This window comes from Neofelis nebulosa, chromosome 3 (assembly GCF_028018385.1).
Source record: "Neofelis nebulosa isolate mNeoNeb1 chromosome 3, mNeoNeb1.pri, whole genome shotgun sequence".
NCBI lineage: Eukaryota > Metazoa > Chordata > Mammalia > Carnivora > Felidae > Neofelis > Neofelis nebulosa.
Genome location: NC_080784.1, coordinates 46,848,914 through 46,874,224, shown reverse-complemented (window position 1 = coordinate 46,874,224; position 25,311 = coordinate 46,848,914). Strand labels below are relative to the sequence as shown.

Here is a 25,311-nt window from a genome sequence, read left to right as displayed (position 1 = left end):
CATCAGTTGATTGACATTTAGGCTCTTTCCATAATTTGGCTATTGTTGAGAGTGCTGCTATAAACATTGGGGTACAAGTGCCCCTATGCATCAGTACTCCTGTATCCCTTGGATAAATTCCTAGCAGTGCTATTGCTGGGTCATAGGGTAGGTCTATTTTTAATTTTCTGAGGAACCTCCACACTGCTTTCCAGAGCGGCTGCACCAATTTGCATTCCCACCAACAGTGCAAGAGGGTTCCCGTCTCTCCACATCCTCTCCAGCATCTATAGGCACATGAAAAGATGTTCAACGTCGCTCCTCATCAGGGAAATACAAATCAAAACCACACTCAGATACCACCTCACGCCAGTCAGAGTGGCCAAAATGAAGAAACAACAGTGGGATCTTGATCAAGTTACCTAGCTTCCTAAAATTCCTCATTTGAAAATAAGGTGATTGCAGGATTAGCAATAATCAACGTGAATCGCCTAGCACAGTGCCTTCCAAATAGTGCTTACTCAATATGTGGTACCTATTATAAAACAGAGTATAATCTGAAATTTGTTTGAAAAACGCGAAATTTTAGCAGAATGAGTTAGTTGAATGATTCTTAGGCTAATCACAGCCTGTTGCATCTACATGTCAGGACCAGAGCTTCCTTTCCAACCTATTGCCAAATGAGTTTGAGCCCAAGAGGGAAGGAAACATTTCCTATGGGAAGAGTTTAGGTAAGTGATTGGCTCCAGCTGCTCTTCATTTCCTAGGCTAAAGGGACTTTATTTAGAGAATATTTCTTTAGAAATGGTATTTATTAAATCCATTTACTAAATTATAATCTTATTCAACCTGCTATCTTGAACATTTTCCCCTGGAATCTGGGGGTATTAGATAATCTCTTGGTTTTTTTTTTTTTTCTCTAATACATCCAATGGTATTCATCATGTGTGTATTTTATTACTTTAAATTTTACCTGTTAGTTTATGGTTTGGTGAGGGTGCCCATCTCACTGTAATCACCATGTACCTACAAATAGATTGGAATTTCCCTAACATCATGGAAAGTGAAAGCTATAAGGAAGTTGAATTCTATTTTGAGTTTAAATTCCTTAGTTGTAGGAGAGATGCTGGACTTATAACTCTTGAACCAATAAAATGTGGCAACACAACTGGCCAAGTTTGGAGATACAGTCAATGCCTGTCATCATTCAGTCTCTAAACACTAAGTCAACAAATATTTACTGGAAATTTAATAAATGCCCCCAGTAATTTTAATGTGGAAGACACTATGCTGAGTGCCTGGACACACATGTGATCTCTGTTCTCATGGAACTCAATCGAACATGTAAGGCCTTGGAGTGGAAATTTGAACAGTGTTTCATCTTCTATAAATGTCAACATTATATGAGATATTCATTACAAGATTTTCCAACCTCCATGAGTCAGAAGTCTCAGAATGAATCATTCTGGATAACTTTGCCTAGAACTTACTTATCATTTAATAACTTTACATGGAAATAACCCTAGAAACATAGGATTTGTGATTTTTTATGGAATTCCTGATTCTTTGTGGAAGAATGTGTTGACTATAACTGAACTTTTTCTAGGCTATTCAATTATCATTATGACTGTAGTCATCATATGTATTATGGCACACAGTACAGTTACAGTTTATTGAATTGGAGGAGAATTTGGCCCTCTAAGAAAATAAATAGAATACTATAGTAGTACTATAATACACTTAAAAATTAATGAAGAGTACAAAATAAATAAAATACTTTTTCCTTCTTGTGGCTACTTTGTATTTTTATTGAAACCTTTATTGAGATATAATTCACATACTTTAATCTTCACCCTTTAAACTGTATAACTCAGTGGTTTTAGTCACAGAGTTGTCAACTATCATAAATATCTAAATTCAGAACAGGTTCATCATTCTCAAGGGAAACTTCATAGCCATTAGCAGTCACTTCCCATATACCCCTTATACCCTCTGGTAATCACTAATCTACTTTCTACTTTTCTGGATTTTCCTATTATAAATATTTCATAAAAATTGAATGATACAATATATGGCCTTTTGTATCTGGCTTCTTTTTACTTAGCATAATGTTTTCAAGGTTTTTAGCATGTCAATCCTTCATTCTTTTTAGCACTGAATAATATTCCAATGTATCAGCCCACTATATTTTGTTTATCTATTTATCCATTGATAAATATTTGGGCTGTTTATTTCCTTGGCTCTTATGAGTAGCTGCAATGAACATTTGTGTCTAAGTTTTATATAAACACATATTTTCAATTCTGTTGGATATAGACTTAAAAGTATAGGATATAGCAATGTCTGAGAGTTTCAGTTTCTCTAACATTTGTTATTACGTGTCTTTCTTATTATAGCCATTCTAGTGGGTGTAAAGTATCTCATTGTTTTGATTTGAGAATCTTGATGGCTAATGATTTTGAGCATCTTTTCATCTGCTTAGTGGTCATTTGCATGTTTTCTTTGTAGAAATGGTTATTCAAGCCTTTTTATCCATTTTTTGCCCAGATTGTCCTTTTGTTGTTGAATTGTAAAAGTTACTTATATGTTCCTGCTAAAGTTCCTTGTCAGATATATTATTTGCGTATATTTTCTCACATTTCATGAGTTGTCTTTTCACTTTCTTCACGGACTCCTTTGAACCACAAAGATTTCCAATTTAATGACATCCAACTTGTCTGTATTTTCTTTTATTGCCTGTGCTCTTTGGTGTTATGTCTAAGAAACTATTGCCTAATCCAAGGCTTTGAAGATTTACACCTGTGTTCTTCTAAGAGTTTAAGCTTTTAGCTTTTACATTTAAGTCTTTGATCCAGTTTGAGTTAATTTTTGTATAAGGTATAAGAGAAAGACCTGGCTTTATTCTTCTACATGTGGATATCCATTTGTACCAGTAGTATTTATTGAGAATACTATTCTTTCCCCCCATTGAATTATGCTTGTTCTCTTTTTGAAAATGAATTGGCCACTAATGAAAGGGTTCATATCTGGATTATTAATTCTATTCCATTGATCTATATGTCTGTCCTTATGCCACTAACATAATGTCTTGATTAATATAATTTGCAGTGAGTTGTGAAATCAGGAAGTGTGATTCCCTAACTTTGTTCTTTGTCTAGATTGCTTTGGCTATTCTAAGTTCCTCAATTTCCGTATGAATTTTAGTACCAGCTTGTCAAGTTATCCTAAAAAAAAATACAGCTAGATTTTTTTTAAGTTTTCTTTTTTATTTTATTTTATTTTATTTTATTTTATTTTATTTGAGAGAGAGAGAGAGAGAGAGAGAGAGCGCTCACACAACCAGGGGAGGGGCAGAGGGAGAGTGAGAGAAAGAATCTTAAGCAGGCTCCATGCCCAGAGCCCAATATAGGGCTTGATCTCACAACCAAGAGATCATGACCTGAGCCAAAATTAAGAGTCAGATGCTTAACTGACTGAGCCACCTAGCCACCCCTACACCTAGAATTTTGACACAAACTGAGTTAAAACTTCAGATCAATTTGAAGAGAATTGCCGTTTTTTTTTTTTAACTTTTTTTTTTTTTTAACGTTTATTTATTTTTGAGACAGAGACAGAGCATGAACGGGGGAGGGTCAGAGAGAGAGGGAGACACAGAATCTGAAACAGGCTCCAGGCTCTGAGCGGTCACACAGAGCCCGACACGGGGCTCGAACTCACAGACTGTGAGATCGTGACCTGATCCGAAGTCGGCCGCTTAACCAACTGAGCCACCCAGGCGCCCCAAGAGAATTGCTGTTTTAATAATACTTAGTCTTTCAATCCATGAACATGAGATGTCTTTCTGTTTCTTTAGATCTTCTTTAATATCTTTCAACAAAATTTTGCAGTGTTCATTGTACAAACCCTGGATGTCTTTTATTAAATTTATTCCTGAATATTTAAATTTTTTGATGCTGTTGTAAATGGAATTGTTTTCTTAATTTATTATCAGATTGTTGATTGCTAGTATATAGAAATACAATGTATCTTTGTTTATTGATATGTATCCTGAAAACTTGCTGAAGTTGGTAGTTTTAATAGATTTTTGCGTGTGTATTCCTTAGGATTTTACATATAAATGTAAGATTGTGTCATATGCAGATAGAGTTACTTTTACTTCTTTTTCTCTTATCTAGATGTCTTTCCTTCCTTCCTTCTTTTTCTTTTTCTTTTTGTTTTCTTTCCTTTTCTTTCTTTCTTTTCTTTCTTTCCCTTTCTTTCTTTCTTTCTTTCTCCCTTCCTTCCTTCCTTTCTCCCTTTCTTCCTTCCTTTCTTTCTCTCTTTCTTTCTCTCTTTCTTTCTTTCTCTCTTTCTTTCTTTCCCTGATTGCCCTAGCTAGAACCTCCAGTACAATGTTGAAAAGAAACAGTGGGGTTTGTTGGGGCACCTGGGTAGCTCAGTTGGTTGAGAATCTGGCTTCGGCTCAGGTCATGATCTCACAGTTTGTGAGTGTGAGCCCTGCTGTGCTGACAGCTCAGAGCCTGAAGCCTCCTTCTAATTCTGTGTCTCCCTCTCTCTCTGCCCTCCCCCTCTTGCATTCTGTCTCTTTCTCTCAAAAATAAATAAATGTTTAAAAAATTAAAAAAAAAAAAAAAGAAACGGTGGGAGTTGGCAACTTTTGTCTTGTGCCAATCATACTGTTGTTGTTTTCTTTTTTCCTGGCATTCAAGATTCTTTCTTTGTCTTTGGTCTTCAAAGTTTGATTATAATGTAGCTATTATCCTACTTGGAGTATGATGAGATTTTTAGACATATAGTTTAAGGTTTTCATTTAATTTGGGAAGTGTTTGGTCATTATTCATTCAAATATTCTCTTTGCCCCTTTCTCTCCACTCTTTCTGAGGTTTTCATGTGTAAGTTGTTTTCTAGTTTTCTGAATCTCTGTTCATATTTCTTCATTTCCCCCCTATTCTTTATATTAAATAGTCTCCATCGACCTATATTCAAGTTTGTTGATTTATTTGTACCAGTTCAAATCTCTTGTTGAGCCCCTCTAGTATAAATATTTCCCTCCCCCCAAAAACAAATAATCCAATTAAAAATGGGCAGAAGACACGAACAGACATTTCTCCAAAGAAGACATATAGATGTCTAATAGACACACAAAAGGATGCTATACATTACTCATCATCATCAGGGAGATGCAAATCAAAACCATAATGAGATACTACTTCATACCTGTGAGATTGGTGAAAATCAAAAACACGAGGAACAACAAATGTTGGTGAAGATATGGGAAAAAAAGAACCTTCATGCACTGGTGGTGGAAATGCAAACTGGTATAGCCACTGTGGAAAACAGTATGGAGTTTCCTCAAAAATGAAAAATAGAACTACCATTTGATCCAGTAATTGCACAATGGGGTATTTACCCAAAAAATATGAAAACACTAATTGAAGGGGAAATATGCACCCCTATGTTTATTGCAGCATTATTTATAATAGCTAAACTATGGAAGCAGCTCAAGTGTCTATCAATGGATGAGTAGACGAAGAAGATATGGTATATACACAATGGAATGTTACTCGGCCATAAAAAAGAATGAAATCTTTCCATTTGCAAGGACATAGGTAGATCTGAAAGGTGTAACACTAAGTGAAATAATCAGAGAAAGACAAGTACCATACAATTTCATTCATATGTGGAACTTAACAAACAAAACAAATGAAAAAGGGAAAAAAAGAGATAAACCAAAAAACAAACTTAACTATAGAGAACCAACTAGTGGTTACCAGAGGGGAAGTAGGTGCGGGAATGGGTTAAATAGGTGATGGGGATTGAGAGTACACTTACCATGATGAGCACTGAGTAACATATAGAATTGTTGAATCACTATGTTGTATACCTAAAACTAATATAACACTGTATGCTAACTATACTGGAATTAAAATTAAAAAAAACTTAAAAATATATTTTCAGTTATTATACTTTTCAACTCCAGAATTTCCATTTGGTTCTTATTTTCTATCTCTTTATTGGTATTCTGTATTTGGTGAACATTGTTCTCATAATTTTCTTTAGTTCTTTAGACATGATTTCCTCATTTTTTTAAATTGTATTTATGATAGCTGTTTTAAAATCCTTGCGTAGTAAGTCCTGGGTCTGGGCTTCCGCAGGGACAGTTTCTGTTGACTGCTTTTTTGCTACTTTTTTGCTATGTATGGGCCATACATCCTTGATATTGGTGTCTCATAATATCTTGTTAAAAGCCACATGTTCTTAATAATAGAAAGCAGCAACTCTAGAAATTATTTCCCCCCTCACCCTAGAGTTTGCTGTTGTTCGTGTTCCTGTTGTTTGTCACAAAACTTTTCTGAAATAATTTTTTAAAGTCTGTATTCTCTGTGGTATGTTGACACTGAAGTCTTTACACAGTCAGCTTTCTGGTTAGCTAATGATTGCACTGAGATTCCCTTAAATGCCTCGAACCAATAAATCTCTCCACCTTTGCCAAGGGGCTCTGCGTGCAGTTGGGGAGTGCCTTCAACACCCTAGCAGTTTACATCTCTGTGTAGACTCTCCAGGGCAGCCACAAATAAGAGATCAGGGATGTCTCAAGTCTCTTGGGCATCATGTGCACAGCCCTGTACATGCATGTGCTTCCTTTTAGATTCCTAGAATGAATAAATCAAAGCTTGTCGAGCTCCCATGGACTCCCCCTTCTCCACTTTTGCCATTTAAGGAATTTTTGGCTCTCCTTTTGTTTGTTACACTGTTATCTCTTCCTCAATATCTGCAATTTAAAGCAACTGCTACTCCCCAGTTTTGGAAAATTCTTCAGGAGTACTAGCTATTCCCACTGAGGAAAATCCGAATCAGGTCATATGAAGACAGACCTTTATATGTGGGTGGGTATCTCCAGGAAGCTTCCATAAAACTCAAACAATGACATTTTATATAGGACTTTTGGGGAACCCAAGATCTGTCCTTCCCCCTCCAGTGGCTGCTAGACTGCTGATTTTGTGGATACTGAGATTGTGAGGCTGTTGGGTTCTAAAGCTCCTTCAGAGCTGGGAAGAGGGTAATGAGATTAAGGCAAGTTAAATGCACAAATTCACTGGGTTTTTTGTTTGTTTGTTTGTTTGTTTTGTTTGTTTTGTGTTTTGTTTTGTTTTTTTGTTTGTTTGTTTTTTACCAAGACTCTGCCATTTTCCTTTAACTAAACACTCCTTAATTACTTGAAGCCTCTGGTTAATTTTCAGAATTCTGAAAAAAGTTGACTTTGGAAGTTTCTGTCCATATCTCTTGCTTTTATGAAAGAATAGATTTTCGGAGGTCCTTACAGCCATTCTAGAAGTACTTCACCATGGCTACTTTTTCTAGTTTTTCATCTTCATATTAAAATTGCCATGATCCTTTAAACTGATATAAACCATCTCTTTGCAGAAACTACTCTCTTCAACAATAATTTATCATTTCTAATCTACAAATTAAAAAACCCAAACATTTTAGAATTATAGATAAGCATGCACAAATTTAACATTAACAAACGCCATAGGGACTTTGTGATATCCTTGATCTGTGCAAAAGTTATTTTTATTTATTTTTTTTTCAACTTTTTTTTTTTTTTTTTGGGGGGGACAGAGAGACAGAGCATGAACGGGGGAGGGGCAGAGAGAGAGGGAGACACAGAATCGGAAACAGGCTCCAGGCTCCGAGCCATCAGCCCAGAGCCTGACGCGGGGCTCGAACTCACGGACCGCGAGATCGTGACCTGGCTGAAGTCGGACGCTTAACCGACTGCGCCACCCAGGCGCCCCTGCAAAAGTTATTTTTAAATGATGCCAGGATGTGTTCTAGCTCAGGGGTCAGAAAATTATGGCCTGAGGGCCAAATCCAGCCCACCACTTATTTTAGTATGGCTTGAAATGGCAGGACAGTGTGTTTAATTTGCAGTGACAGTATAGCTGTGCTAAAAGAATGCAATATATGTTGATATTATCAGATTAGGTACTTATTACAGTATTCCTTATTACAGCAAAGCACTGGTTTAAAAAATTAGAAAATTTAAAAAGACTGTTTAATCACAGTAAATTTGCACCCAAAGTTTGTTTATGAGTAGCTTATTTGGTAACCAAGCAAGAGAAGTCATTTATTGATGGTAAGTCAATTAAATTGTTTTTGCAACAGCCAGCAAGGGTGTCCAGAGAAAATATAATGGTGTAATACTATTAGCCCTTCAGCAGAAACAGATGCTTGAAGAGTTGATATTGGGAGCAATAACAATAGTTAATTAAAAAATAAGCCAAAAGATTTTGAGTGGTTTCCTTTGGCTCTTTGTGAGTCAACAAATGTTACTGATACTGTCCAGTTGTTCGTTATTAAGGGAGCCAATGCTGAATTTGAAGTAACTGAAAAATTAGCCTCTGTGAATAGTCTGCATGGCACAACTACCTGGGAAAACATCTTCAAAAAAGTTGAGAAAACACTAAGTCAGTACAATCTGAAGTGGAACCCACTAAGATGTATTACAACTGATAATGGTAAAAAATACGTGTAGCACAGAAAAAGAAAATCCTACTTAGAAAAATTTACAAAGCTTGTGAATGCAAGGTGTGTAAAACACTGTGGTTATTCATTATAATACCCATAGCAGGTGTTTTATGGGAAATACGTGAATTTATCATATTTGTTTGGCCAAGAGTCAATGGTGAATTTCATTTGCTCTCATGGACACTATTATTAGTGCTGTGAATTTTTCTCAGAAATATAAACTCAGTATTTGATTTGCCCTACCACAAAGCAGTTCAAGAGCTTAGCATTGAAAAGATTTAATGTGATTTTTTGAGCTGTGGGTCAAAACAAATTTTTCTGGAGAACTGCCCTCAAGCACTATCATAGAACATTAAGTGGCTTCAAGACTTAGCATTCACTGTAGATATTATAATGTTTCTTAATGAAACCAGCATCAAATTAAAAGACAAAACAAAGCTTATATGCAAAACTTATTCTGTCTAAAGTCTTTACAATTATCATTCTTTGAATCACAAATAATCCCATACTTCTTTCTATACTTTCCATCATGTCAAAAGTTACAAGAAGTGAGATCATTATCTCCACACACATTTGGAGTGGGCATATTTTCTGATCTCAGTTCCAAGAATGTTTTTTTAGTTTTGGTTTTGGTTTTGTGTTTTGTGTTGTTTGTTTGTTGTTGTTGTTATTGTTGTTGTTTTACCTTGATGCAAGTGCAAAGGAAATTTCTACGTTTTTAAGTTTATTTAACTATGCAGTTGAGGCATTGCCACCTAAACTTCCATTGTAAGTGATTGATCTGCCATATAATGACCTGCCAAAAGACAAATATTGAAAGAAGAGTTTAATATAATTCTGTAAATGCCTTCTAAGTGATGCATATGCTCAATTAGAATCATATGCTCAGGGGGTACGATCAGTATTTGGTAGTACCTATCTGTGTAAACAGACATTTTCAAAGATTATATATGTTAAACCTTATTAGGGTCAGCATTAACATAAGAACATTTGCAATTAATTTTGATGACAGAGAACACTAACTATGAATGCCAATTAAGGAAGATCCCTTTAAAAATTTCTTTGTTTTGATTAGTAGATCCGTAATACAAAACTATATTTAGTAGTAGTAGTAGTAGTAGTAGTAGTAGCAATAGTAGTAGTATATTTTGAATACTATCAATGAGAGATTGTGAAAATTTAATTTCTCTCTTATATAGCTACCTGCAAAATACCACTTTTGCTTCTTGGCCTGCGATATTTCACATACTATCTCCCCAGCCACTTCACAGAAAAAAATTTGTCAATCCTTTTCTAGATAGATAGTTGACCAGTATTTTATTAGATGTCTGGAAATAATAGGTAAAGATTAATTTTAGGATAATTTCACAAAGGCAATAATTCTCATCCCAAACTTTTACTAAAAGTTTTGAAGTTAAAAGGGTATTGAAGAGCTTGGAAAAGTAGAGAGGCAAATAAGGAGTACCCACATAAAGAGCAATTTGACTCTACAATTATATAATCTCAATTTTCCACTGAAACAAACAAAATAATAATAATGATGATGATGATAATTTAAAAGATTATTTTGTTTCAGTGGGAAATTGAGATTATATCATTGTAGAGTCAAATTGCTCTTTATGTGGGTACTCCTTATTTGCCTTCTACTTTTCCAAGCTCTTCAATACCCTTTTAACTTCAAAACTTTTAGTAAAAGTTTGGGATGAGAATTATTGCCTTTGTGAAATTATCCTAAAATTAATCTTTACCTATTATTTCCAGACATCTAATTGAGGAGGGCACCTTTTGGGATGAGCACTGGGTGTTGTATGGAAACCAGTTTGACAATAAACTTCATATATTGAAAAAAATAATAATGATGATGATGATGATAATTTAAAAGATTAAAGAATCAAAGAGTAGAATAAAATAACCATTAAGACACCCGAAACCTGGTGTGGTTACTGTTAGACTTTTCCCAGCATCCTGAGTGAGAGAGAATAGGCTCCTTTCACATGCTCTAATGATTGAGATGGGGAGAAGATTTCACAGAGCATATAATTTCTTTTTTCTTTCACAGAGTGATGAGAGCTCAGATATAACTTGGAATCTATTTCCATGGAGATTTTGAGGTGGAGGAGAAAGAGATGATAGGAAGGCAGTTGCATTCTTTCAAAATAGTCAAGAAACTACTCATCAGAAAGGCAGATATCATTTACATTTATATTAACTGTCTATGTAATTGTATACAGATGCCAATTTATTCTAATGTATAAAAGCCAGAGTTTCTTAGCTGAAGCCTTTGACAGTGCACTATTTGGGGTCTTCCACTTGGTCTGCATGGGCAGCAAAGAGGGATAGGCATGCACTTCTGCCTGTTGGGTGACTAGTGTTGGACCATCGGGTGTTCTTGTCCCTAGTGTGAGATAGGGCAAGAAAGATACAAGGCAAAACTCACTTACCAACACGCACAGGTTCCATGGCACGGGGGACATTTAGGTGAGACATACAAAGGAATTTTATTGCCAAAATGTGTATATATGTGCATGTGTTTGGTGGTGATTTTTAAATTACAGCAAAGTTTCCAGAAAGTTTATAGGATCATTCTCTCCTCTCCTCTCCTCTCCTGTCTTCTCTTCTCTTCTCTTCTCTTCTCTTCTCTTCTCTTCTCTCTCTCTCTCTCTCTCCCCCTCCCCCCTTCCTCCCTCCTTCTCTCCCTCCTCTAAAAGGCTGGAACTAAGTAAAGAATATTGCAAAGTTCCTTCTGGAGCTTAAGCAGTAGAGGTAAGAGGTGGAGCATCCAGATGGTTTCTTGATGCAACAGGCCTTGGCTTCAGGAAATCCAGATGTGAATGTTACCTTTATAGTCACATATAAGAAAAGTTAAGGACTTGATATGCTGCAGAAACTTAATTTCAAATTAGAGGTGAACAGAACAAGAGGAACATTCTACTTCTTTCCTCCTTCGTTCTCATTCATCTTTAACTTAAAGAGCTAAAACATAGGGAACCTCTAAGGAGAGTGCTTGTGACCCTCCTGCCTTGTTAAGGCCATATCACTCTGCAGATCCCCTTCTATGTCCCCCATGTGAGGGAATAAAAAAACCTGACTCTACCTTTCATCCCTAATAACAGCCCCGCTTTAATCACTTCTTCTTGTTAAAGAACACTAACCACAGCCTTTTCCCTCTCCCACCCCCCAGAGGCTCCTACTTCTAACTTTTCACCTTTAATCAAGGCACACCACTTAAAAAAAATAGCCTTCATGTAGTCCATTGAGCAGAAGGAGGGCCCCATGTCATGAGTGATCCCAAGTGGCCTCCACCGCCATTATCTCCATTGCTTCTTGACAGGTCACTGGTGGTAAGTAAAATGTTACAACACTCAGGATGCCTTTATTCAACAGCCTTCCCTCCAGTGATGGCTTCCAGATGGGAGGAAATTTTAAAAGCCTGTGACCCTCAACACATCATTAGGTCCTTTCAGTGTTTCCAAAAACCTGTAGTCCCCAGCACACTAATAATCTCTCCTTGTTGACATTCAGCAACAAGAATGTCAGAGAAACTAAGGAATGTAGATAAGAAGACTTCACAAATAACTTCCTATTTAAAAAAGAAAATCCAGTAGCATTCAAGTAACCTGCAATTATTTTTGTTTCCTCTGCACAGCTTGTATCTTTCAATGTGATAGCCCTCCCTCACCTCACACACACACACACACACACACACACACACACACACCAGTAATATTTTGATGGATGCTATTTTTTCCTGTCCTAATTTCTTCAGTGGCGGGGGGAGGCTGTTATTATTATTGATAATTGCCCAGACGAAGCTTCTCACCCAATGCATGAGGAAATAATTTTTGTCATGCTAATCTCTGACCCAGGCTCAATCCCATAAAACCTCAGAAACTATAAATACAATGAAAAATTTGCTAGTTTGCAGATATTTCAAATTCCTACTTCCTACCTCCATATCCCACCAAAAAGGCAAAAGTCTTTTGCCTGAAATTCTCATTTGCTTCAATAATGTGTGTCAGGATCAAAAGTATCAGTAACTGACTTGATCTTTCCGTTGCTAGTCCACAGAGCAGAGAAGATTGTATCCCAAACTCTGGAAAATAGTTTTCATTTAGGTCAACCTCTGTGTTTAGAATGTCACTTGATATTTAGAAGGTGTTAGAGGGGGTGGAAAAGAGCACCCTAAAAGTATAGCCCTATGCTGAAAAGATGGGCTGTGGAGACTGTTCTCCTGAGATGTGAGGTTTGCTCTGAGCCCCAGGCTCCTCTACCCACAGCACAAACTCCAGCCTTTATTAAAGGTACCTACTGCTTTGGGTCATGCCTCATTTGTGCTCAAATTGTAGGAAATCCCAAATGCAATATCCATAAAATATAAAGGGATTTAAATGAGGGTCTGTCTGGGGAGTGGGTGAGGAAGAGGGTAACTGTCTTTTTTATCTTTCTCCTTGATCATCTGTCTGGAAACAATTTAAATTCTGAGGTGCCTACATGTATATTTTCACAGAAAATGCTCTGCAGAAAGCTGTCAGTTTATACCCATCAGAAATAAAGCAAAGCTTAACAGAGAGATGCTCAAGTGAAAGCTCAGATGTGGGTTTATCTACTAGAAGCACCATCTTATTATTGTCTTCACCTGGTCTGGGACCACTCTGACTTGTGTCTAATTTCTAAGCAAGATGGTGGGAAAAAAACGGCTTTGTGGAGATTTTAAATTGTAAACATTGAAATCAGAGGCCATAGATTTGATAGACTCCATCTGTAAAGCAGCATTTAAAGGCAAACAGAACACTATTCACAGCTGATTTGGTTTACATTAGAACACAGTCTACAGATTATGTAGACTGAAATAAGATTACACTGAATACAATGATACCCTGAATTTTATCATGTCTCCTTTTTAAAATGCCATTCACAGATTTTTTTTAAAACAAATCATACCTACAATCTTTACTAGTAAAGTTTATAATACCACCATGATTTCTTATGCAAAGAATCAAGAGACAGGAACCAGAGGCAGGAGGTTGGAAGGTAGAATTCACTGGAACCTACTTGTCTTAAAATATATGGGGCTCTGACCACCCAACTGTCTTTCCTTCCACTGAACAACAACCAAATCCGCCTACAAGCAAAGAGGCAGGTTTTCTGGGCATAGTGTTTCAAGTGTTTTATTCTCCCTTCTCTTTTCCTCCCTCCCTGGGAGCTTTTTCCCATTCTGGTAGGAGAGGGTCCAGTTTTAGTGCTGAAAGTCTCCTGTACTGGGAACCTCCAGTTCTGAACACACAGCAGCAGCCACTCCCGTCCTTTCCTAGGATTTTCCACAAGGCAGAAGAGGGCATGATGATTTAGAGATAACCACCAGCCTGCTGCCAACATATGGATTATCCCCTGAGATTTCATGGCAGGTTTTCTTGCATTCTGCCTGGTGGTAACAGAGTCTCAGCAAGGATATCTGGTCAAGCTGGTCATTAAGGTGCAGAACCAGGTGCACACTTTGCCTTTCTCATGAAAAAGGAAGTGATCACCGAGGCCTTTCTAACAAGGACAGGGATTGTGCTCTCCTCCTTCCTGAGATTCTTACCTGGTTTCTTGGTCCCAAAAGTGTCTGAGAACTCACAGGAACCCTTTCCATTTGCTCATCTATAGGTTCCTAGGGGAATGGACTGTAAAAAAATAACCCATGTTTTTAAACCTTAAGTTTCCCTCAAGGTAAAAAATAATGCCTTATTATGAATAAGTGGCAACAAGGTGAAACCCAGAAAAATTAAATCATAACGTGGCCATAAAGGGTCATATTTTAAAATTTGACTATACACCTGTGTAGTATGTGTAAATGTGTGCAAGACAGAGAGAGAAAGAGACAGGCACAGGATAGAGTGGGAAGCACTGGTTATATAACTTGGCCCTCACATTCCCAAATTTTAGGTGATTGTCTTTTTCCTAGAACATGAAAGGTGGTAGTCAGAATTGACAAGCAATTAGTATTTTCAGATTAAGTTTAAACTGAATCACCTTGTCACTATACACGAAGTCATCAGAGAGAAGGCAGCTGTAGCCTTCAAGATACAAAGTCCTTAGTACCAAAGGGATCCTGGGACAGAAGATATTCCCTCCATTTTTGGTGGGAACTTGATCACTACCTTCAAGGTACAGTTTCAGTAGAGTTTTCCAAAGACTGAACCAAGAAGGGCACTGAAACTCTTGGGCACACTGACACATTCCTCCCCACTCCTTCCCAACGCTCAGCCAAGGGGCTTGTCCTTTCTATGCTAAGCCTTTAAAACTTGTTACTTTAATTTAACTCAAGTCTTGAGCAAAAAATACATTGTTCTGCAACCAGGTCAGAAAACTCTCCTAAGAATTTACAAGCCACCTATGGAGCTTTAAAAGGGCTTCAGATAGAATGGTTACATGCCAGGGTTTCCTAACACATCCAAAAATGTGGCCTGCAAAAGAGTGAGAGAGAAAAAAGAAATGTTGGTGCCTTTTAAACTTTATAATAGATACCAATGAACAGTGGAGGATATCATCCACTAGTAGATCATCTTCAAGAACAATCTAAGTCAAGTCTGTAACTTCAAGGAAATAATGACAGCAGACTTAGAGTCTTGGAAACTGTATTTCCTGACCTGACACTGACGCCTACCCCACCTTAACAGAGGATTTCCTACATGGCTTGATCTCTCTCTTCCATCAGATGTCACCATTGGAAACTGAAGGCACATGGTCCTTCGCTTCTATTTTCCTTTAAGTGATAGGATTCATGTAGGATAAGTTGCTATGCACATGGAAGAATAAAAATACTCTTCGGAATGGTTCCAGGGAGCAGAGAGGAAAGAGCCTGCCTTCCTTAGCTGGGACGTGTTCACGCTTGTACTCAAAAGATAATTGGCTTCGTGCATATGAAAGCAGCTCCGAGGAAGGCAGTCATCAGCAAGGAAAGCTAGAGCCTTCATCCCCATGCTGCTCTGGACATCCACCAGTGGACTGGCTACAAAAGCTGTTCTCACCCAACACACTAGACCTGTCAGCCTCTGAATATGGAAATCAGAGACCTGACTCTGAGAGGAATTCAGAATTTGATGCTTCCTGGATGCTCCCAGGTGGAAGTGTCCTACTTTGCTTGCACAAAGAGAAGCCCATCTTGTGACCAGTGAACTACCCTGCCTTCATCCTAAACATGTCCGCTGAGGGCCCTCTCAGGGAACTCCTACCATATTTCTTGCCAGTTTCTCCTATACAGAAAGGTCCTTCACCCTGGAAACTTCTTCCTCTGGTTAGGGTGTGGCTTTTCCTTTTTGCCCTGAATGACCAGGATGGTGTTCTGAGGCACCTCTTGCCTCCAATAGCATCAACCTTTATGTTCTAATCTTCATTTCCTAGTTATAAGACTGCTAGTGCTGCACATTCCCATAGGTGATTTATTATTCTCTTTAGGAAGGTATATTTCTGCAAGGATCATGTCATTTGCAAGGCATACGACAGAAGGGAGCTTTAGTTAAGAGACGGTGAAATAAGTTGCATCAGGTTTTGCTTGGCAAGGACACCAGATGGATGCCTTTATGATGAAGTGGGGCTCCTCCAGCCTTTTCTTTTATGCAGGTCTCCAACAGGTGTTTCCTCTAAGGCATATCTGTTTTCCATAACATCAGAATGAAGAAAGATGTTGTCTGTGACAGCTTGTGTACATAGATCATGCTTTTATTATGATAGAAAAGTGTACAGCGATTGATTTGGTATCCCGAGTCAAGCTAAAATGTGCTAGGGAGAAGATTATTCTCCTTTTGCCTAAAAGACCAGGAGTCCTCGTTATGGCGATGGAGGAAGGGGCAGGAAGAGGGAGAAGGAGGGGAAAAGTGAAAAGGCTGAAGAAAGTGACCAGAAGGAAAACAGTAGCAGTTTTTGCACACTTGAATGAAGAGAGCGGAGAGCAGGAAGCCACCTCCCTGAAGGTAACCTGGGTATATTATATCAGTATCTGAGGGATGGTGTCTAGGAATCTATCTACACGTGGAGAGAAAAGTAGGTTGTATGAATGAGTACCATAGCCAGTTCTCCAGATCCTGATAAAAATCAAAAACAGACTCATCTTAGGTATGTCCCCTGGTGAGTTTCTTTAACAAGCCTGGCATAAAGCCATCACCACGGTTCTATCTAGTACCATTAAGAGAGCCTGTATGGCTCTTAGAATTAGGAGTTAGAGCTCACGAGTTATGGAATTTGTACACAAATTCTAAGAGCCGTATTTAAACCACCAAAAGCCGTGTTAATTTGAAAGAAGAAGATAACCCATTTTGGTCAAACTGACCTTGAGGCTTGCGTTGCAACATTCTCTGGCTAGGTAAATGACTAGAATCCACCAGGTTTATAGGGAGTCTTAAATGGTGAGGAAGATAAAGGATTGCACCTCAGTCTTGGCCAATCTCACTGGCAATAAGCTCTTAATTTCCAAACCCTTCTCCCATGGCACCTTCTCTGTCTGGGTCTTCTGACACTTCTAAGCTGACAATCTTAAGTTTAAGTAAGTTCCTTTGTCTGAAAAATTATGACTTAAGATAGCAATTTAGAAACCGACTGGGTTAAAGACATCAAAATTGCTTGATAATTATCTTACAGTCTGAGCCTTTGGGCCAGGTGTTGAATAACAAGCTGTATTAATTCACAGAAAGAAAAAAAAAAACCCTTCACCTGCAGCACAGAGTGCAATATGTTGTATTTCTCCCAGGATGTTTGATAAAATCTCACAGGAGAGTACTCTCATAATGTACTCATTACTGGGGCCGAACCTATCATGTGACATTGTACAGTATGTCCCAAAAGGCGTTTCAAGAGATAGTGACAGGAATTTTTAAATTGGTAAATGAATATATCAAATAAGTAAATGGTAAACATGTGTGTGGTCTAACAAGTGTGTGAAACACTGGATTATATAAACTTTCAAGGATTTCTTTTTTGCGAGACTTTTCTGAACCTTTCATACGCTAAGGCACAGTGTGAATCTCAAAGAGAGGGCATCTTTCTCAAAGGTTATTTGACTGCAGAAAGCATTTCCTCAGGACTTCTCCAGTTACTACAATTCCGTGCAACATGTTTTTTAGAAAAGGCATTTCTGTCATAAGAAGATGCATTTATGCTATGGTAACAACCACGAAATCTTAGTGGCTTAGCACCACAAAGGTGTATTTCTTTTTCCCGTGACACCTCCAACACAGGTCAGTGAGGCCAGGGCCCTCTGCTCCACTTGGGTGTTCATATTGTCAGGCTGGCTGGTCATCACTTAAGCAGGTTACGAGAGAGCCTGAAGAATCACACAGGAGTGTGTCACTACCTGAGCCATCACTTCTCACATTTCATTGGTCAGAACTGGTCATGTGACCCCACAGCTGCCCATATACTAAGGAAGGAAAGGGAAATTGGGTATTCTGAGCACCAGTAATGTCAACCTTAGCAGTATATTGAAACACCAGCTTTACTGTTTGTTAGCGCTTTGACTTTTATCCATAAAACAAGGAGTGGTCTTTAAAGTGTCTGGCAGAGACTACAATGATCATTAAGTATTTCAGTTACTCCCTATGCTCCTCAACCCTGTTAAAGCTAGCAGGAGCCATCTGACTAGGTTTGGCCAATGGAATGTAAGCAAAAATGATGGCGTGTCACTTTGGGCCAATGAAATTAAAAGCCCGGTCTTGGGGTGCCTGCGTGGGTCAGTGGGTTAAGCGTCCAACTTTGGCTCAGGTGAGCCATCTCATGGCTTGTGAGTTCAAGCCCTGAATCGGGCTCTGTCCTGACAGCCCAGAGCCTGAAGCCTGCTTCAGATTCTGTGTCTGCCTCTCTCTCTCTGCCCCTCCCTGGCACATGCCCTGTCTCTCTCTCCTTCCAAAATAAATAAAACGTTAAAAAAAATTTTTTAAAGCCCAGTCTTGATTCTCCAGTTCTTTTCCCTTGCCTTAACGACTGAGAAGGATGTGAGTTCCAGGTGTGTGAACCTAAGATGGTATGGCCTCTGTGCCCTTAAAGGTTGGGATGGCTGCATGGACTACAGGCACCTGCTTACCTGAGGAAAATACATGGTGTGAGTGAGAACCCGGGTTATGTTCAGCCCCTGGAATTTTGAGGTTATTTCTGCAGACTAAGCCTTGATTCTCCTGATTCAAATAGTCTCTTTCAACTCCGAACTTTCTGTGCTTCCAGAAGGGTTTCCTCTCTTCTCTACTGAGCAAATATGCATTCCTTTGGATGCGAGGAGATTTTTCCAAAGATCATCTAACGCTTTCAGTGGTTGAGCATATCCATGACAAGCATTGTGCCCAACTCCAGTGTGGGGTGATCACGTGGAGGGCTTTGCCAAGACTTAAACCAAGATTAGAGCAGAGTTTAGTCAAATGCAGGCCAGGGATGGAAGCTGTAAAGAATGCAAAACACATGGAGTAAGTGAGGATGTTTCAACAGGGCCTCATATTCAACAGGGCCTCATACACAAAGATATAGAAAAGAGAGGGGAGGAAAACAGGCCAAGGAAAGAGACAACATTCATGACTCAATCTCACAGCCTTTTAAATTCTATATTCAGGTGCCCAAAACACCTCCCATGATTTCTTCATCACTGCAGTAGCAAAATTAAGAGCAAAAATAACTACCTTTAAGGCAGTATAATGTAAGGTAAAAGGAGAGACTGATAGGTCTGTTAAATACACACACACAACAGGCTTAGTATGTCTTCAGCTGTGATACACTCATTGGTGTCCTTCAGACATGAATCTTTATTCGGGACTCTCACAGACTGAAGGTCACTTTCCTTGTGTTGTTTGCACTTTGAGTGCAAGGTTCTAATGAGTCTGACATCTTGGCTTTGTTACATTAGTGCCCCAAATGTTCTCAGCTAACTCTCCATTCTCCCTACTTAGGGCTTTTCTGTATGAACCAGAACCGGGTTGTGACCAGCTTGATGACAGCGGCATGTTTCACTGGTGCAGAGCAATTGCTTTGGACAGAGTGATTCTGGTAGGTGATCTTGCACCAAATCTCAAATAAAATAAAGCTAGTCATCTAGGGAAAGTAAGTCCTTACACTAGTTATAAGCGCCTGCCATTTCTCTTTGTACACTGTGAATTTCAAAGGAAGGACACATTCCTCTCCACCCATATGAATGGTATGCAGGGTAACAGATGTAGCATTTGACAAAGATGATGTGGGTAATATGCTGGGATTTGAAGCAATCAGATCAGATTGTTCAACTACTTTTTCCCTCCTTTCAGGGTTTAGCTGAGTCAGTTATTTAGAATAATGTTCTCCTGACACTTTGCTGTTTTGCTAGTAAATCTAATTAATTTCAGTGCACCAGGGAAACCATTTACAAGAACTCTGAAGCCTTTCTTTTTTAAAAAGTAAATAAACATTTTCCTAATTATTGGTTTTAAAGTTTGGATTTTCTATAGTGGTTTTTCTTAAAGCCAGCTGTACTTAAGCGTAATACATTAGGCAAGAGTGTATCTCCCAGATGCATGACCTGGATGAATCCTAATAGATATTAGAATCCTGTCCCTGCCTCTGTTTTCTCAAGGAAATGAACTAACTCAATTTACTGAAATGCCAGCAACTAAGATGTAAAAAGTCTGTATCCTAATCCAGGCTCTGACACCTGCTTTCTGGATCCTCATCTATTCTCATTTTCCAGAGTTAGCATAATCTCAGTGGTTTACTTGCAAGCAGTTGTTGGTAAATATAACTAATAAAAGTGATTATATGTTGTATGAACCCTATATCATTTTTTCAACTATGACTAATTGATAATTATATCTTTTTCTTGCTTTCCAAAAGTAGTTCAGTTCACTTTTCTTCTGTTAGACACACACACACACACACACACACACACAGAGCTCTTGTGGCTTGGTACCAGTGTCCTGACAGAATATGTTCCAATTTTTGTAAAAGCCTGATCAATCATTTGATCAGAAGCACAAAATTGTCAGAACTGTCATATCAACTAGAACACTATTAGGATTGCAGCTGAAATTCACCATTTCAGCAATGATGTCTTATTCTAAACTAAGCAAAATAAACTCCGTTGAGTAGGAAGATAAACATGTTTTCAGTGGGAGGGAAATCATTAGAAAGGTTGAGAAGTTGGTTGTAGATGGAGGTATCCAAGAGACCAAGAAATAGAAATGGCAGATGTTTTATCATACCTATTTCTTAAGCACAGAGACAGGTTGCCATGATAGATAGCTCCTTTCTGACGCTTGATGTAGAATATAGTTCAGAACACCAACTAAGTCTTTTGATAAGTTTAAAAGGGCTTCTAGTTTAAGAAATTCTAAAGGTTTTGAAACTTGTGACCATAGAGGAGAAATGTCCATACTGCAGAATTCAAGGGGTCTTCGAATTTGGTTTGGTTTGTGGAAGGGTCAAGTGGAAGTGGTTGGCTTAAGTTACTTTGAACAAATAGTGCACCCTCCACTTCCTCCCAAAGCTGCCATCTTTCTCAATTGGGAGACAGTTTTGTGCCACAGTTTGTTGGAGAAATTGCCTCTCTAGCTGTGCCCATTAATGCACTCTGCCATGCATCTTGTTTCTAATTGTTTAGTTCTACTCAGAAGAGCGATAGTTGGACTTCAGGCATATTACATTAAACACCGTTAGAGGCTTCATTATTCAAGTTACAACTAATCGGATTAGCGAGAGACAATTATTTAATAGATTTGGTTAAGATTCACATCACTCTCTAGGAAGGCTCTCCAGACAAGTAGCTTTATTTCCCCTCACAGGGCAATTCCCTCTGAAAAGAGAGTATTTCCTCATATATGCTAATTTGACAAACTAATTGTGGAGATGTCAGATGTTACTTATTTATCTGGTTAGATTTTATCAGCCCGTGTTTCACAGAAGCTTGTCATTTAACCCAGCTAAGGACGGGCGTGAGGGAGGATGATGTATCCATTTGAAGTATTCTGAGTCTTCATGAGCAGACGAATGTAGAACACACTCATACATGAAATGCTTTTAAATGCATTTAACTTGTTCTCTACCACCTTCCAAGAGTCCTCCTCTGAAACTCTAGGAATTCAATAAGATTCAGAGTTGATTAATAGGTATTGAACAACAGCTAATTAGTTGAGCATTACATTTTCAATATGGTATTTAATTTCCACAACAGAATTCACTCTTATTTTTAAACCATTGAAACTTACAGAAATTGAGGGTGAGAGGGTGAAACTAGTTTGTTCATAGTCATACAAAAGAATACAGAATCAGGTCTTCCTCCAGATCCAGTGCTCCTTCCAGCCCATCCCAGTGTCACTAGAGAAGACCTTGACTCATTCCCTGGAAGAAATCAGACAAAGGCTCAACATGAGTTTCCTACAGGGATATCATCTCTCTCTTTTTTTTAAAGTGGCATTTATCATTCTTAAAAGTCTCTGTGAATGTAGGAGAAACCTAACCTAAATATTTTTCATGTACATTATTATTTTCAACTTAGAGATATTAAAGAAACGTTAACAACTGGTGCTGCTGATGGTAGTGCGGGACGTGTATAAATGCTTGAGTTCAGATGGAATTTTTGTGACCTTTTTATTTCTTTTGTGCACTTTGCATAGGAATTTCTTCAACTTTGCAAAGCATCTGTTGAATCAGTTTGGTGTATTAGGTGGAACCATATAAAATGACCAGTATTCAACCATTTTTGGCCCGTGAAAAGGCAATTTCACATGTTCCAAACTCATGGATATTTTCGTATATATAAAAATCCACTGAAAACTGCAGAATTTTGTACAACCTGACGTGATTTTCAGGGCTCACTAGAAAACATAAATTTAGCAAAGGAACTTGTAATGTTTTAGCTTTCCATCGAATCTCACTATAGCACATACAAGGCCAAAAACATGTAATGACAATAAAAGATGTGTTCCCCATTTGGTTCTATGATGTCACACCTCAAGGAATGACACTTATTTGAGTTTTAATTGATGTACTCCAGGCTAATAAAAGACTTTAAACAGTGGAGTCAGAAGGAACGCCACAAAAAGATAAAAAGTAGAATTACCCCAAGGCAGATAAATTCCATTTTTATGAGCAATTTGCAGAATTACATTATCCTTGTGGAAGTACTCCTGTGGATGTACCTAGAAGTATTGGTATGAGGGGAAGGAGCCCTCTTTGAGAGACTCTCAGCTTGTTTCTAAAACTGACCAGATTCTGGCCTGCTTATGCTTAGAAACGAATGGACAAGTCAAAACATGAGTTTCGGAACCATGTGGTAGCATGTGTCTTTGGAGATGCCCAGTCAACGCTGATGGGGCTTCGGAATTTTGTAATACCTTTGAGAGCTAGCAGCTATACCCGGCAGGAGCTGAAGGACATTGTATTCATTGGATCTTTGGATTACCTGAAGAGAGAATGGGTGTTTCTCCGGAATTTTCCCCAGATATACATTCTTCCTGTAAGTGTCACATAGAGTGAATATTTGTATTCACTAATGGTACTAGCATTAATAATAACAAAATAATAGCTTGTAGTTATATAGTGCTTACTGCTATCAAAAACTATTCTAAGCATCTTACGTAAAGTAACTCATTTAATCCTCAAAGTAATCCTATGGGGTAGATTGTGAAAGTGTTGAACTTTGGGCACAGAGAGAGTAAGTAAGCTGTCCAAGTTTACACCACTGGTAAGTAGCAGAACTAAGACCTAAATCTAGACATTTTGGCTCCTGGGTTTATGCTCAGGATCCACTGCATGTTATGTTTTATGTTTATTATTATGTTTTATGGTTTTTATATAACTAACAGTTTCTTTGCATTTCTGAATCTGATTCTGACTTAATAGCTAAAGCTAATAGCTAAGACTTTGTGTTCCAACTTTCTCGTCTTTTCTGGAGACACATCTAATCTGGAACACATAATGCCACACAGTCCTTGATAGATGTATGAAAAGGAAGAATTTGGTTTACATTTATGAGAAATGGATCGGTTCTGCATATATGACATTGTGGTTGTAATTGTGTTTGCTCTGAACCTTTATAGGTCTGTATGCCATTGTATCCCTCTCTTTCCCTGGATTAAAAAAAATATATATGGCAGTGTGAAATGCACCAAAGCATGTAATATTTTTCATGAAATGATGCTGGCAATGTGTAATATTTTTCAAATTTCAAAAATGGTTCCGTCAAGGAACAAATTTCATTTCCCTTTTAAAAAGGCACCACAAAGTTCTCTGCACTGCACCCTTTTATTAGGCCAGAGAAAGGAAGACAGGAAAAGAACCGGAAATCTCCAGATCCAGCTAGTGTTAGGAATTACCAGTATTCTAGTCTAAGCTTCCTGAGGGTGGGATCAGATCTATCCCTGTGTCTCCACCAAATTGGGAAAGAAGTAACCACCACTATGCTAGTTAACCCAGAGAGTAACAGGAAAGGTCAGCTACAAACAAAATTGTGGGGATGCAAAATTTGCCTTTAGATCCATAACTTCTCCTTTCTCTGAATGTTTCCTGTTATCCCTACTGTTATCCCTAATTTGCTTCTCCCACTTGAGTCATCTGAATGGATGTGGGCTCTTCTGTCTCCACCCTCCTTTGGCTCATCCAGACTTGCTCTCAAGAAAGGGCCTGTGAAATTTAGTCACACTAAGATATTAATGATCAATGAAGCTAAATGTGTTCAAATATCAGGTAGCTGAGTCTTGAAACCAAGTCAATGGAGACTAGAGAGGCTTTGGCTGAAAAATTGGCATCACCCACAAAGAGCCATTACCCTGAGCCATGATATAAATTCCCTCCATCTGAGAAGTCCCTCCTCTACTGGGTTTTCTCTCATTAGGGATCTGCACTCTTTCCTGAAGACCTCCGCGCAGCCAACATAGAGGAATGTTCCATGTGCGCTGTTCTATCCTCCTCATCCAAGGCTTTGAGCAGCCCAGCTTTGGTAGACACAGAGACCATCATGGCTACCCTCAACATCGGATCACTGCGGGTTAGCTGCGCTCCCAATATGCCTGAAGAACCATGTAAGAACAACTCCCTGACAGGAGGAGGCTAGAGAGAATGGAACAAGGAAAGAGAATTAACTCCTCTCTGAAGTATTTTGATAATGGGGAGGAGGAGACATTGGGCCAGATAGCCTTGAAGTTCCCTTCCAACTCTGAGAATTCTATAATGGAAGTAGCAGATAGTTCAGTCCTTGGGGATCCTAAGTCAAATGAAAACTGTCTGTATTCTAAATGGAATGCATGTAACACTATTTTCCAATTTTAAGAAAAATCACTGAATTTTAGTGCTGTTTTTGTTGCTGTTATTAAATATTAGTTAAGATAGAAATTGGCATATTATTATAATTAATAACATTTAGTAGTAGTAGCAGTAGTAGTATCAATCCTCATTGGATCTTAGAGTTGTTTCCATACTCTTCCTAGTTTCATGTTTGAGAGAATGAAGTATAACTCTCGCTTACTCTTTGAAGATGCTTTTAATATATGAATTGTACAAGATTATCTCTAAGGTCCCTTTCAACTTCTACAGACTAAAAATGTTGTATTGCAGCTTCAGATTGGAAAGAGATGGTGAGAAGCAGGATCTGTTTAGGATGGGGATCAAGTCTCTTCCTCCTTTGTATTCCTCTTAGTTCCTAGTACAACTATGGTCACTTAGATGCTTACCACATACACACTGAATTGCAACAAATAAGCCAGTAAGATGGACTCTTGAGCCCTTATATTTGACTGTACCCAAGTGTTCAAGGTAAATTCCCACTAAATATTGTGGTTTTCCTTCTCCTCCCAAATGGGAAAAGGCTTACTATTAATTTGT

At 38.3% G+C, this 25,311-nt stretch overlaps 1 protein-coding gene across 2 annotated transcripts in view; it reads left to right on the top strand.

Moving 5' to 3' along the window:
• KCNU1 (potassium calcium-activated channel subfamily U member 1) overlaps positions 1–25,311 on the top strand; it is a 150,546-nt gene that overhangs the window by 104,622 nt on the left and 20,613 nt on the right. For both annotated transcript variants that reach the window (XM_058720713.1, XM_058720711.1), the window contains 3 exons: positions 19,416–19,512; positions 22,724–22,948; positions 24,326–24,512. In XM_058720713.1, coding sequence (XP_058576696.1) covers positions 19,416–19,512; positions 22,724–22,948; positions 24,326–24,512 — 509 coding nt within the window. The remainder of the gene's footprint in view (positions 1–19,415; positions 19,513–22,723; positions 22,949–24,325; positions 24,513–25,311) is intronic.